This window comes from Mustela lutreola, chromosome 4, assembly GCF_030435805.1.
Source record: "Mustela lutreola isolate mMusLut2 chromosome 4, mMusLut2.pri, whole genome shotgun sequence".
In the NCBI taxonomy this organism is placed as follows: Eukaryota; Metazoa; Chordata; class Mammalia; order Carnivora; family Mustelidae; genus Mustela; species Mustela lutreola.
This window is the reverse complement of record NC_081293.1, coordinates 72493844-72508574: the sequence shown is the minus strand read 5'-3', so window position 1 is coordinate 72508574 and position 14731 is coordinate 72493844. Positions and strand designations below refer to the sequence as shown.

The 14731-nt window shown below is 38.5% G+C and overlaps 1 protein-coding gene across 2 annotated transcripts in view; it reads left to right on the top strand.

Annotated features, from left to right (window-relative positions):
* The window catches only part of PRKG1 (protein kinase cGMP-dependent 1), a 1263025-nt gene that overhangs the window by 1028213 nt on the left and 220081 nt on the right, over positions 1-14731 (top strand). For both annotated transcript variants that reach the window (XM_059170234.1, XM_059170233.1), the window contains exons 6-7: positions 2685-2762; positions 11931-12025. In XM_059170234.1, coding sequence (XP_059026217.1) covers positions 2685-2762; positions 11931-12025 — 173 coding nt within the window. The remainder of the gene's footprint in view (positions 1-2684; positions 2763-11930; positions 12026-14731) is intronic.

The following is a 14731-nucleotide window of genomic DNA, read 5'->3' as shown; positions in this document are numbered from 1 at the left end:
GGCAGACAGATAGGCAGAGAAGGAGGGGGGAGCAGGCTCCCCACTGAGCCGAGAGCCCCATGCAGGGCTCAATCCCAGCACCCTGAGATCACGACCTGAGCCGAAGGCAGAGGTTTAACCCACTGAGCCACCCAGGTGCCCCCCTCATACTTCTGTTGGGGCTGAAGAATCTCCTCCATGGGGAAGCCCTGGGAACGGAGTGATACAATACAACAGACAGCACAGAAGCCCTACTGACGTAAAATATAGCATTTGCACACTGGATTGTCTGGGGAGTTTTGAGAGGTTTTGGATGAGGAAACAAGTGAGAAATATGACAAAGACTGAGGTAAATGGAACTAACTCTTGTTACCAATGATAAAAATATAGACATGGGAATGTGGCTTAGGTGTCAGAACAGCCTTACTGAACTGGGTGTATCTGAGTGGATACTTTTGCCCTGGGACAGCGGCCCAGCAGAGGCAGCTTCACTCTGCTTTCCCTGGAGAAGACACAGAGAATGTCAGCCTCTGTGGGGAGCTCACCCCCACTTGACAGAGACTAGAGGCTGAGGCGAGCATATCTAGCTGAGGACTTGCACATGCTCTCTGGTGTAGAGTGGGGAAGGAAAGAGAGAGGTCCTGGATTTTATTAATGGAGCTCCATTCATGGCAAGTGGGGAAAGATGCTCCAGCCTGCCCCCCTACCCTACTAGTACAGATTGTAACTCCTCCTGTGTCTGCTTTAGCTACTATCCATGCTAATACAGTAGCTACTGGCCATGTGTGAGCTACTGACCTTAAATGTTCAGTTTCTTAATCACACTAGCCACATTTTACTACTCAGAAGACACTTGTGGCTAGAGGGGGCTGTACTGGACATGTGGCTGTCAACAATTTGCACCCTTGGAGAGAAAGATCCAGCGGATGGTACTGCTCTGAGATTTTTGTATCTCATCTTTGTATCATCAGTGCCTATAGCCAGGCTGACTCAGAGGCACACAGAGATGTTTGTGGAATTGATACAGGAAAGAAGACTCTTGTGATTATTGATTTTCACACCTACATGTCCTAAAGATCTTTCCTTTCCCAAATAGCAAGGAGTGACAATGGAGCATGGGTATCTTGTTAAATGAAATAGATCAGTTGAAAAATATGCATTCTATAATCCTATTTTTAAAACTTGTTATGAATTTAAGAAAAAAGGTAAGATTTGGTAGTATGTTAATTTTCTAGATAAGCAAAGGAAGATATGGTTGTTCTCAATGTCAAGTATTAAAAAAAGGTGGTGTTAACAGTAAATAGACATGGTATTGAAATAAAAGGACAAATCACAGCTCGTGGCTACTGCATGCAAACCATGAAATTTGTTTCATAAGGAGTGTGTAAAGTAATGTTTTCTTTCCCCCAAAATGGCTCCCTTGCTAAGCTGCAGAGAAGAATGTGGCCAGATGGCACAGTCTCATTTTTCTGTTACATCTCCTGACCCAGCAATATACGTTTTTTCCCATGTCGCCTTAGAGAAATTACTTTTGTTCATTGCAGAAGTAATCTTTACACTGGGAATGGACCCAATAACTGTGACTACATCCCAGCACCAACTGTGATCATCCTCTTGCCACCTTACCTTCTTCCTCGTTTGCTAGTTGATGAGCTCACAGCTGCTGGACCAGAGTTCCGTCCATAAAATGAAGACATTCCATCCAACAGGGCCAAACCTAAATTACCGAACTAAGAATATTAAAGCATGAAGCTGTGCCTTAAAAAGTAGCTAGGGCCATCTAACCCACACCAAAAATCATGCTTGTTTCAGAATAAAAGCTTGAAATGTCACAGTAATTTCTCAAGAAAAAGAAATCTTATCAATCATTACAAGAATACTAAAAATGAAAAGGACAAATACAATAGTACAGATAGACCAGTTTATCAGCTCCGTTGTGTCATGTTAGTTGATGGAAGAAAAGACTATATCTATTTATTTATTTATTTATTTGACAGAGAGAGAGAGAGAGAGAGAGAGAGAGAGAGATCACAAGTAGGCAGAGCAGCAGGCAGAGATAGAGAGGGAAGCAGGCTCCCTGCCAAGCAGAGAGCCCGATGCAGGGCTTGATCCCAGGACCCTGAGATCAGGACCTGAGCTAAAGACAGGGACTTAACCACTGAGCCACCCAGGCTCCCCAGAAAGGAATATTTTTATCCAACAATTAAAATAAATGAATGTAAAGAGCTGAATATAATCGTCTAGAAAAAAAATAGCATTAACAAAATAGTTTTAAACATGAGCGTGATAAAAATTCTCTGTAATTGGGACGCCTGGGTGGCTCAGTTGGTTAAGCAGCTGCCTTTGGCTCAGGTCATGATCCCAGCATCCTGGGATCGAGTCCCACATTGGGCTTCTTGCTCAGCAGGGAGCCTGCTTCTCCCTCTGCCTCTGCCTGCCATTCTGTCTGCCTGTGCTCGCTCTCTCCCCTTCTCTCTCTGATAAATAAATAAAATCTTAAAAAAAAATTCTCTGTAATTACTTTGTTCATTGACTCTTACTCATTCTTAAATCATAATGGATTCTGGGCTTGGGTAAAATTCCACTGGGATGAATGAGTTCTTGCAAGGCTGATATTTGAAGAGATGGATGGATCTTTTGTTATAGTATTCCCTTCTTAATGTTGTTTATTTATTTTTTTTTCTGTTGCTGTTTCTGTTTTTTAGACCCACTATGAGAACGGGGAGTATATCATCAGACAAGGTGCGAGAGGGGACACCTTCTTTATCATCAGCAAAGGAACGGTAAGCCCCTGCAGCAGGAGGACATACACAGTGGGGCAGGGAGCCTGGGGTGCATCAGTCACCCCCAGAGATGCATACGGTCTTGAGAGAGAAATATTTGACAATGGATCTCCCAAAAATGATGTCAGAGGAAGAAAAACTGTAACTCTGAAGGCCAGAGAAGAGCTTGTGTTCTGTAATTTAATAACCATGGCCCTAGATGCTGCTGCTATGTCTGCATAAATGGGAAGATTTCCATAATTTCTATAATTCAACAAGAAAAAGACTAAGGTCGCTTTAAAATTCCTCAGCAGTAAAAGAAAAACCAATATCCAAAAAAATTCCCTCTAGTGATTAGGAGCAGGAACATTGCTATCTTGAAACACCTGGGCTTTGAAATCGTGTAGCCCAAGTGTGAATCCCACTAGAAAACTTACCAGTCTCAGTGTCCCTAGCCAAGTTGCTTAGCACTCTGATGACAAAAAGGTATAAAGACACTGATGTTTTATTGTGTCTTCATAAAGAAATATTGAGTTTATACTGAGAAACTATTAGAAGCCTTAAATTATAAGGGAAGGGATACGTAGGGGCTTGGACCCAGGGATAGGAATGAAAAATCATAATTTATCCACTTGTATTATTTTTCAGTTATCAGTATTCTAAATCTTTTAACTTTTATTTAAAAATGAAATAATTAAGTGAATTGGAAAATGGAGACTTGTGTAGATGAATACTCTAATACTCCAACAAATACTTTTCATTTCTTGCAACAGTGAAGTCACAGTTACTTTTGTGTTTAAATGTCCTTGCCCTATGACTAATGACTAGAACCTACTTTGCTTCACCATAAGTCATGCTTAAGAGGAATTTGGATGTACTAAGCCCAGGAAGCAATAGGAAAGGAAATGCCAGTGGAAGGGGATTTATATAGCAGTTTCATTCCTATAATTGTTACTTTGAAATGTAAGTTTAGGAACACCTGGCTGGCTCTGTTGAGCATGTGACTCTTGATCTCAGTGTCCTGAGTTCAAGCCCAATGTTGGGTGTAGAGATAACTTAAAAGGTAAATAAATAAAAATGTTGAAGAGTTTTTGAAAATGTAACTAAACTTCTTTCTTCTAACTTAACAGATATAAATGACTCTAGGACTTTATGGCTCCTACTAAAATAGGAAAGAGAGTTGTACAGTGCAACAGTAGACAGGATAGGTGAAAGATTATAAATCTTACTGGATCACATTTTCAATAATCCTCTCTGGACTGACTTTGAATCACGAATGTGTCAATGTTTACACCAATGACTTGTCACAGTAAACTGAAAACAGCATTCTTTGTGCTTGTCTCATACCTTTTCTTTTGACTGATAGCAGAAAGCCTGAGACAGAGAGAAATGTCAGGTGCCAGCATCTTACAGACATCAAGAAATGACACAACTGACCACAGTTATACTTAAAACTGTATTTTGAATTTTCCAATGTTAGAGGCTAAGGAACCTTGACATTGTGTGGTTTATGTGTAAGATGTTGGAGCTTTACCATTTGCTGTTTTATTTCTTAACATTTACTAAAGGATCAGGGGAAATTGAAAATCCTCATGGTTATAAATGATTCAGTAGGTCACAGGGGAATTTTTTTTTTGTCCCAACAATCTGGATTTATTTTTTCTTTATTACACTGCTAATCCTTTGCTATCATGGAAGGATACATTTATCCGTTTAAGATGAATTTCTGACAGACTTCTGTGATTACACCATTATGGTAAATTTCAAGTACTACCTAAAGGAAGCTGCTATTTGTAACCAGTTTCAGTTGCAGACAGGTGCATTAGTGTGTTGCTTTATTAGTTTTGTAAGATGAGTAAATGGAAATAGTGAGGAAATGCACCACAGGAACCTGTTCCCTTGGCAGTATTTCAGAGGACCTTGGGGATTCTGGGGAAAAAGTAGTAAGAATATGTTAGATGCTTTTGATACAGTCAGGATGTTATTTTTTTTCTTAAGTAGCCATAGATTTTTCTAAGGCTGGTTTTCATGTCCTACAACTTAGCTGCTATGATTTTTAATTACATGAATGATATGATAATTAATAGATGGTGTATTAGTATATTCTATTAATTCTATTATGCACATATTAGAATCAGTCAGTTAGGCCCTAAGAAGCAGGAGATTAACACACTTAAGTCCTGTGGGAGGAAGAGGAGAGAAAAGTAACAAGAGTGCCTTTAACTTAGCAGGCAGGTAAGTTGTGGAACTAGAATTTTCTGAATCTGTATGCTTTGCTTTAGGTATACAGATGTAAACTTGTTTTCATATGTATTTTAAAACTTAACAAAGAAAAACCCTGGAGAAGATGGTTTCCTTATTTCAGTTGAACTGGCTTGTCCTTGGAACACGTTGTAAAACATGAAACAGAAGGCTAGAGTTACCAGTGGATTTCCCCAGTTCAAGACATTTATTGAAGCACAAAACTTTTTTTTTTTTTTAAGATTTTATTTATTTACTTGACAGACAGAGATCACAAGCAGGCAGAGAGGCAGGCAGAGAAACAGGAAGGGATGCAGGCTCCCTGCTGAGCAGAGAGCTCAACATGGGGCTTAATCCCAGGACCCTGAGATCATGACCTGATCCGAAGACAGAGGATTTAACCTGCTGAGCCACCCAGGCACCCCCACAAAACTGTTTTTATTCTCCAATGAAACACATCCACACAAAGAGGAAAACTCAGAAATGCCTATTTCCCCCCATTAAATGTACGCAAACTGATTTTTCTACAACTTGGGCAACATGTTTGCAGTGATATCTAAAAGATTCAGGTAGAAGCTGAATTTGCTCTATGGATATATGTATATTCCAGTTGCCTGGAGATATGACGCTCCCTTCCCCCAGCAATGAACTATAAAACATCCACGAATTCACAACAGAGTAATGAAAAATATCTTTGATAAAATCTGTAGCTGTATTACATCCAAAAATGTACTCTCTCCATACACAAGTTAAACCAAAATTGAACAGAATTGGTAGGCAAAATTTCAGAGTTCCAATAATAATTCAAATGTATTTTGATTTTCTGATTCTATTCAACATACCTTTTATGCTACCATCAGAAAAAAAAAATGTGATTCAAAAGTTCTTGTCCCTTAAATGCCATTTAACAACATGGCTTTTTTAAGAATTAACATGCGTTTAAGCATGTTGGTTAAACAAGTTGGCTTAACATTATATTTGGTGTTGAATATGAAAATTAATACTTTCATATGAATTTTTATATTCATATGAAAATGAAAATTTTCATATGGAAATTTTATTTGTATATGGATACATAAGAGTGAAACATGAGAAGCTCTTCCTTTATTTAATTTTTATTTTTATTTGTGTGTTTTTTTAGATTTTATTTTTTTATTTGACAGAGAGGGAGATCACAACTAGGTAGAGAGGCAGGTAGAGAGAGAGAGGGAGAAGCAGACTTCCTGCTGAGCAGAGAGCCTGATGTGAGACTCAGTCCTAGGACCCTGAGATCATGACCTGAGCTGAAGGCAGAGGCTTAACCCACTGGGCCATCCAGGCATACTTTTTTTAATTTTTAAAAAGATTTTATTTATTTGACAGAGAGAGAGCACAAGCAGGGGGAGGAGCAGAGAAAGAGGGATAAGCAGGTTCCCTACTGAGCAAGGAGACTGATGCAGGGCTTGATCCCAGGATCTCAGGACCATGACCCAAGCCAAAGGCAGACGCCCAGCTGACTGAGCCACTCAGGCACCCCAAAGCTCTTCCTTTTAGATCAAGAACAAGACAAAGATGTACATTATCACCATTTATGTTCAGTGTGGAGCTAGACACCTCAAACATTGCATTAAGTCAAGAAAAATATATCTGGAAATGAAGAGATAGAAGAGTAATTATTTATGTAAATCTAAAAGAAACATAGGGATGTCTGTAGAAGAATTAATTATATATAATAGGTAATATCTATAAATATATATAAAATGTATCCATGTAATGGGATAATATGCAAAGACAGGAAGTAAACTATGGTTATATATATGAACATGGAAGAATTGGTTAAATCTCCAATTTAACACTGATCAAAAGAAGCAAATTGCAGAAGAATATGTGTGCAATGCTGTTATTGTTACAAAGCTCAAAACCAGGCAAATACATGGTATTTATGCATGGAATGAGATGTGAGTGCATGTAAGAACATGCATTAAATTGTAAACATTAGAAAGGGGATGATGAACATAGGATTCATGACAGATATGTTGGGAGAGTGGGTCAGAACACATGGTGGAAAAAGAGACTGATTTATTCCTGTGTTACACAGAGGGTTCGATTGTCAAATCAGACTCTTAGGAATCATAAATCCTGCCCACACTGAATTTAGCTCATGACTCAAAGAATAGAGGCAAGCTTCAAGTTCAGAAAGAGACATTCTTAACCAGTACATGTCCCAAACTACCAGATATAGTTCCTAACGTGTCCTCATTCTACATCAGGAGGCATTTTTGATGTGGGAATGACAGAGCCAATTTTTGAGTCATACATGCAGGACATTGTTTGTAAGGGGAACTGCTTTGTTTTGGGAATGCCTTGGTTTTTATAATCTATTAGTCACAGAGGTAGGAGAATGATTACCTCACTAACCCTCACTCCCCAGGTGAGTTTTCCCCATAAATTTGTAAATTCCAGGCTCTCCCACCACCACAAAATAAACATTGCTTTGTTTATGAAACCTGCTGAATGTGCACTAAAACACTTTCTTTTCTTTTTCAATTGTTTTTGATTAAGCATGCACTCTGATATTACTTATTAAATACTTTGGTAAAAGATCAATTTTTTACATCTTTTTAAAAGTATCTAATTTTTATTTTGGTTGTTAATTTTTAAAATTATGCATATGGTTAAAAAGTTATAAAAAGTCAAATTACAATAAAAAATCTCAAATTACGAGACTACATATATGTCTTATAGAAAGAAAGTTAGCATATTGATACGTAAAAAGAACGTTAGAATACACTCTCTTTTATCTGTCTAGAAGTAAAGAAGCTTATACTCTAAATAGCATTTTATAGCAACAATGAGAGAGCAGTAGTAGTGACGGGGCTATTTCTTTTACAGTGAAATGGATGCATTTTCAAAGTAGGTGAGAGAAGTAGAAAAGGGGAGAAGTACCCAACTTTTTTGAGCACTTACTATTTTTTGTTAAGATTTCCTTATTTGAGAGAACAAGTGGACATGAGCACACAAGCAGGGGGAGGGGCAAAGGAAGAGGGAGAGAGAAAATTCCAGGCAGGTTCCTTGCTGGGTGAGGAGTCTGACTCAGGGCTTGATCTCAGGACCCTGAGATCATGATCTGAACTAAGGTCAAGAGTTAGACGCTCAACCGACTGAGCCACCCAAGTGCCCCGAGCATGTACTTTTAGAAGGATGCTTTTCATAGATTTTCTCATTTAATTCATGCACATACACACACCTTTTTTTGAGACCAGCCTTCCAGGTTTTGGACAAGGTGAGGAGCTAACAGGGGTTCAAACAAATGGAGTATTATCTTTAAGGCTATGTGGTTAGTTCTTTCCCATAGCATTGTGGATTATAAAGTACTTTGAGATTTCAGGGAAAAGAATAAGTAATCTAGGCCAAGGTCAGAGAGGCTATCTCTGTGTATGTAACTTTACACTGGCTTTTTTTTTTTTTCTTTCTTTCTTTCTTTTTTTTTTTTTTTTAAGAAATAAAGATTCAAGTGTCCATGCCAAGTGTCTGTGCATATTTACAATGATTCATTATATATACAAAGTAACAGTGTGGCCGTTACAACCTAAAAGGAAAGCTTTTATTCTTGCTCTTTTAACTGCTTGTCTTTTCACATATATGGATTATCCAGATAGGTTTTCCTTCACACTTGTCATATAAGCAGAAAATGGTCTATTCTGTAGGTGTCCAACTTTTTATGGCTCTGTTATTGCATTTCAGTAACATTTTTGTGAAGAATATTTCCAAAGCCACTGAAATCTCCCTATGTCTTGCATAAGTCTGCCCTTTGTAATTTCTTAATCATTTTTGCTGCTGTTAACCAGATGGAAAGGTACAATTATGTAACATATCCTTATGTCTGATTTTGAATTAATGATCTTATAGTATATTACACCTTAGTTAATGACTGTTTTGGTTTTGGTTTTTTATTCTTGTTGTTGTTTTGTTTTGGTTTGGTTTTGGTATTGAGGACTGCCAAATAATCTTTAGTATAGATGAGAAAACCAAGGCCTAGAAATAAAACAATGAATTGATGCGTGCTGAAGTTTGGTCTTCAAAACATTTGCATCTAAATCACCTATTTTAATCTTTTCACATATAGATTTCCCAGTCCCACTAAATTAGAACTTCAAAAATAGGAGTCTGGTAGCCTTTATTTATTTCTTTCTTCCAAGTTTTTTTTTTTTTTTTTTTTTTTTAAGATTTAAAAATCTTTGACAGACAGAGATCATAAGTAGGCAGAGAGGCAGGCAGAGAGAGAGAGAAAGAGAAGCAGGCTCCCCGCCAAGCAGAGAGCCTGATGTGGGGCTCAGTCCCAGGACCCTGGGATCATGACCTGAGCCGAAGGCAGAGGCTTTAACCCACTGAGCCCCTCAGGTGCCCCTCTCCCAAGTTTTTATTTAAATTCCAGTTGGTTCATGTGCAGTGTAATATTCGTTTCATTGGTAGGATTTAGTAATTAATCACTTAAGTGCTCATTCCAATAAATGGCCTTGTTAATAGCCATCGCTCATTTAACGCATTACCTACCCACTATCCCTCCAGCAACCCTCAGTTTGTTCTCTATCATTAAGAGTCTTTTTGATGGTTTGTGTCTTTTTCCTCCACTTTGTTCATCTGTTTTGTTTCTTAAATTCCACCTGTAAGTGAAATCATATGATTTGTCTTTCTCTGCCTGATTTCACTCAGCACAATACACTCTAGCTCCATGTACATCATTGCAACTGGCAAGACTCCATTTGCTTTGCTCGTTGAAAAATATTCTGTTGTATATTTATACATCTTCTGTATCAATTTGCTAACCAGTGGGCATTTGGGCTCTTTCCATAATTTGACTATTGTTGCTAATGCTGCTATAAATACTGGGGTGCATTGTACCCCTCTGAATTAGTATTTTTGTGTACTTGGGGTAAATACCTAGTACTGCAATTGCTGGATTGTATTCTGTAGTAGCTCTATTTTTAACTTTTTGAGGAAATGCCATACTGTTTTCCCGAGTGGCTGTACCAGTTTGCTTTCCCACTAACAGTGCAGGAGTGTTCCCCTTTCTCTGCATCCTCTCCAACATCTGTCATTTCCTGACTTGTTAATTTTAGCCATTCTGACCAGTGCGAGGTGATAACTCACTGTAGTTTTGATTTGCATTTCCCTGATGATGAGTGATGTTGAGCATCTTTTCTTGTGTCTGTTGGCTATCTGGATGTCTTTGGAAAAATGTCTATTCATGTTCTCTGCTCATTTCTTAACTAAATTATTCATTTTTTGGATGTTGAGTTTGATGCATTCTTTATAGATTTCAGATACTAACCCTGTATCAGATATGTCCTTTGCAAACATGTTCTCCCATTCCATAGGTTGCCTTTTGGTTTTGTTGATTGTTTCCTTCATTGTGCAGAAACTCTTTATCTTGACGAAGTCCCAATAGTTCATTTTTGCTTTAGTCTTCCTTGCCTCAGGAGGTGTATCTAATGAGAAGTTCAGTGGCCTTTATTTTGAATAAGACCCCTTACCCTGAAGTTTGAAAAACAATGAGCTAGTATATTTCTTCCCACATTTATAAAAGCCTCATTGGCATGCAAATAACCATCTCTGTGATATAGCTTGGTGTAAGAGGGTTAAAGCCCGCATCCCCATGGTTTTGAAACACAGTGTGGAAAAGTAATCGAATGGATCAGTGGAGAATAGTAATTGAATACCCTCCACCTTGCACGTACATTCTTAGTACTTATAAAAATCCTGGTCTTTGTCGTCCATTCTCTAAACTCACAAACCTGAAGCATAATATTTTTAAGTGTGCTTAAGTATCTAGCATTGTCTTAAGAAATTAATTTTTTCTGCTTCATTACATTTTCCAGGCAGGAGAGTTTTAACTACTTAACCATTCTAGAAGAAACATAGCCAGTATTATGAATATTAGTAGAACTTGAAGTAGACGTAAATTAACACAAAGGTACATTTATGTCTTCATTCATGCAACAGAAAGATTATTACTCTCCTTCCGTGGACTGTCAACCAAGTCAAAAGTCCTGTATGGGCCCAGATATCTTGTTTAGGTAATAAAGCTTTTCTGTTCCAATAACTTACAGCTCTTTTATCAGGTGCTTATAAATCATAGACAATGTCGAAGATAAACCCGTGTTTTTGAAGAGCACACTCTTATGGTAAAAAAGGAAAAAGATATACATGTAATTCATAGATCTTTAAAAAATGAAATCCTTCTGAATGAAGCATGCAGACCTTAAGGACTGTCATGGGTTAGAGACTATAAGAAGGCTTCATGAACATGGGAGTAGCCTTTGGAATGGAGTGTGGATCCTTGGGAAAAAGAGACAGGTGTTGTCTTAGAGATAGGAACATGCATGCAAGGGGCACAGAAAGATTCTTATTGCAGAGAAGAATGGAAGCAATTTAAACATTCACCTGTAGGGAATTAGATGGATAAACATATGGAAAGGAAGATGGCATGGACGCATTCAAGTAGAGGAACTAGATTTCTATGTAAGAGCATGGATAAGCAATAAAATGATGTTATGAGAAAAAGTGTAAGTTGCAGAACGATACACCCTGTCTTAGGTTATTCATCTATTTTAAAAAATTCAAACATAGACACACACTAAAAAAGATTGGAGGAATGCTCACTTAATTCTTTATCATGCTTGCCTCATAGGAAGTCAGAATGAGAATTAAGTGAAATTCAGATTTTTGAGTAATTTATTACTACTTGAAAATAACTCGAAACATCATGACAATATTTGGAGGACATTTCTTGTGGTTTGCATGGAATTTTGTGATATTCCTCTTTGGTACTTTCAGTAGTAATGTCTTCATGGTCTTCATGAAAGTAAGCTTAAAAGGAGAAACAGAAATGGAATTAACATCATCAGTTAGTGTTGATTTGATCAATCACTGTGTGCAGTGGACATAGACCTTTGTTTTTCTTTGTAGGTAAACGTCACTCGGGAAGACTCCCCCAGTGAAGACCCCGTCTTTCTTCGAACTTTAGGGAAAGGAGACTGGTTTGGAGAGAAAGCCTTGCAGGGGTGAGTAGATGACGTGTTACACAGTTTCTGTTTGAGTGCCACATAAACTCCCCTCTCATATTCAGAGCTCTGAGCAAAATGGACTATTTACTGTTGATCCTAATATTGGACACAGACCCTTGATGACCATTTTTATTTATTTCCAAGTGGACTTGTAATGTATTTATATAGGCTTTGGGATTAATTGATGAACTTGTATAATATCATTTTTATATTAATGGGGAAATTTCCTGGCTTTGTGCTCATCTATGATCTCTATAAAGACACTGAAAGAGAGGGGTAGAGTTTCTGTTAAGCTTACTTTATGCCACAATTTTGCTCTGAATCTTAGGAAGATGATTGGTTGAGAATTCTGAAATCCCTGAACTGACTACACAGAGCAGAAGGCGATGGATGCTTGCTGGGCTTCACGTCTGGGTAGAGATTGTCTCTGTGGGTGGAGGGTAGGCACATGAAGGTTCCCTGTGAACGGTCCGAAGGCTGGACCCAGAGATGTGCACTGTACAAGGTCCCTGAATTTGACTTGTAAAGGAAGACCTCAGGAAGCAAGCATTTGGGATTTCTTCCCACATACTATGAAAGGAGAAGCCAGTTGACTTTGAACCACACGTCGAGCAGAACACATGACAATGACAGACCTCTTGGGATGTCATTCTTGCTTCCATTATGCTTTCACTTAAAAATTACATTTTATGCATTTTGTTTGAAATTACTATGAAGAGATCATTTGGGGAGTTTTGATTTTTAAGGCACAATCACAGAGCAGGGTTTTGTTTTGTTTTGTTTTCTTTCTTAGCCAAACAGAGACCCTGATAAGTCATCTTCCATACACCACATTACCTTATGAACATTCAGAGCTTAAAGCCTTTCACTTTCTTTTTTTCTTCTTAGTTCATTTGATCCGTATCTGATGAGCATGTCCTTACCATTAGATTTTTTTTCCTAATGGAAGAAATACCGTGCTTGCTGTACATTCACAAAAGAAGGCAATAAACATTATCTTTTTAGTATAAAGTGCACAGACCTATCATTTGCATTTGAATCATTCTGTCCCTTGATTATGCATAGAGGATTCTAGAGAATAATGCCTCCTGGTTCCATTGGTCCAAGATTAACTGCCTGTGTGAAAAATGTCATTTCCAATAGGGCCAAAGAAACAAATATTTTCATTCATTTCTGATTGAGATCACAAGTGGAACACCAGAAAATAAAACATAATTGAAAATGGACAGATTTTCTTTTGTAGCTTACTGCCCCTGAATTTGCGTGCCCCTGAAAGAAAGCTTTTAGGGTGAAAGCCCCTTTCTAGAATGTGTCTTAAGAAGGGACCATGAGGATATATAGTTCATGGAGAAGTTACCAGATTTCCTCTGGTATCAGAGTGTCATGGTATTCCATCTGGATTGAAATCACTCTGGCATGTGGCTATTCCCATGAACTGTTTTGCAGCCCAAAGTCTCTCTTATACTTATTCGGTCCTCTGCTCCAGTGGGCTCCTCACTGTACCCCCTCCCCTGCCTTCCCCTGACACCATCTTCCCCCCTGCAGTGTCTTTCTTTCTTGTGCCTGGAGCTCTTACACTCCCACTGTTCAGCCTGGCTTGATCAGCCCACTCTAAGTGCCTTCTTCAATGTCACCAGCAATTCACTACTTGCATCAGAGAATGTTCTTCCTTTTCTGTCTTCTTTGCATTTCCCTTCTCAGCCACAGTTTTACCCTGCTGACCCCATCCCCCTTCCTTTGCCCCTTCCTTCCTTCTTTATTTTTTTTGGGAGAGAGAGAGCAGGAGTGCGCATGAGCAGGGGAGAGGGGCAGAGGGAGAAGCAGGCTCCCCATTGAGCAGGGAGCCAGATGTGGGGCTGGATCCCAGGACCCTGAGATCATGCATGATCTGGGCCAAAAGCAGGTGCTTAACTGACTGAGCCACCAGGTGTCCCCACCCCTTTTTTCCTTCAAATACCCCTTCCTTTGAGTCCCTTGCAACTGTTAGCACTCTTAGAATTTCTCATTCAGTTTCCTAAAATCCATCACTGTTTTGTCATCAGCTCTCTCTATCCCATACATTTTTATATACATTGAGATCCACGGTTGCATGTCCCTTTGATGGGAAGTCCAAATACTCACATTCTTATATGAGCCCTGTATCTGGCACTTTTCAGATACTCAACATGTATTCGTCAAATTGAATGAATGAACGAATGAACAAATGAAGCCCAGTCAGGCATTCCCTTCTAGCTGGGATCTTGTTTCTCTGCTTGGATCCATTGGGCAGTATGTAAGAGGTTATGAACTTGCTTGTATACAGGGGGCAGGCCGGTAAAGTACATAGGTAAGGTAAGGTGGCAAATTAGAACCCTTTACGTGAACAGGACAGCAATTCCTGACCTCCAGCTCATTGCTAGGTTTCTTTGTTTGTTTATTTTGTTTTTTTATTTTTGTTTTAGCAGGAAAAAAATGTGGGTTTTGAAAAAAAAATGAAATCTGATTTTGTAACTTGATTTTTGAAAGAAAAAAAAACTGCAAACAAACAAACAAACAAAAAACCCAACAAACATTTCTGCAAATGCTTTGAGTTGTGAGCTGTCATTTTGTGATTTCTGTCTATCAGGTATGTCTTCTTAAAATGCTGTATCTAGAATCAAATGAAGGAAGTCTGTTAGGTTATCCCTTCTTGATTATTTCCTTCCTTTGATATTTTTAACTGTT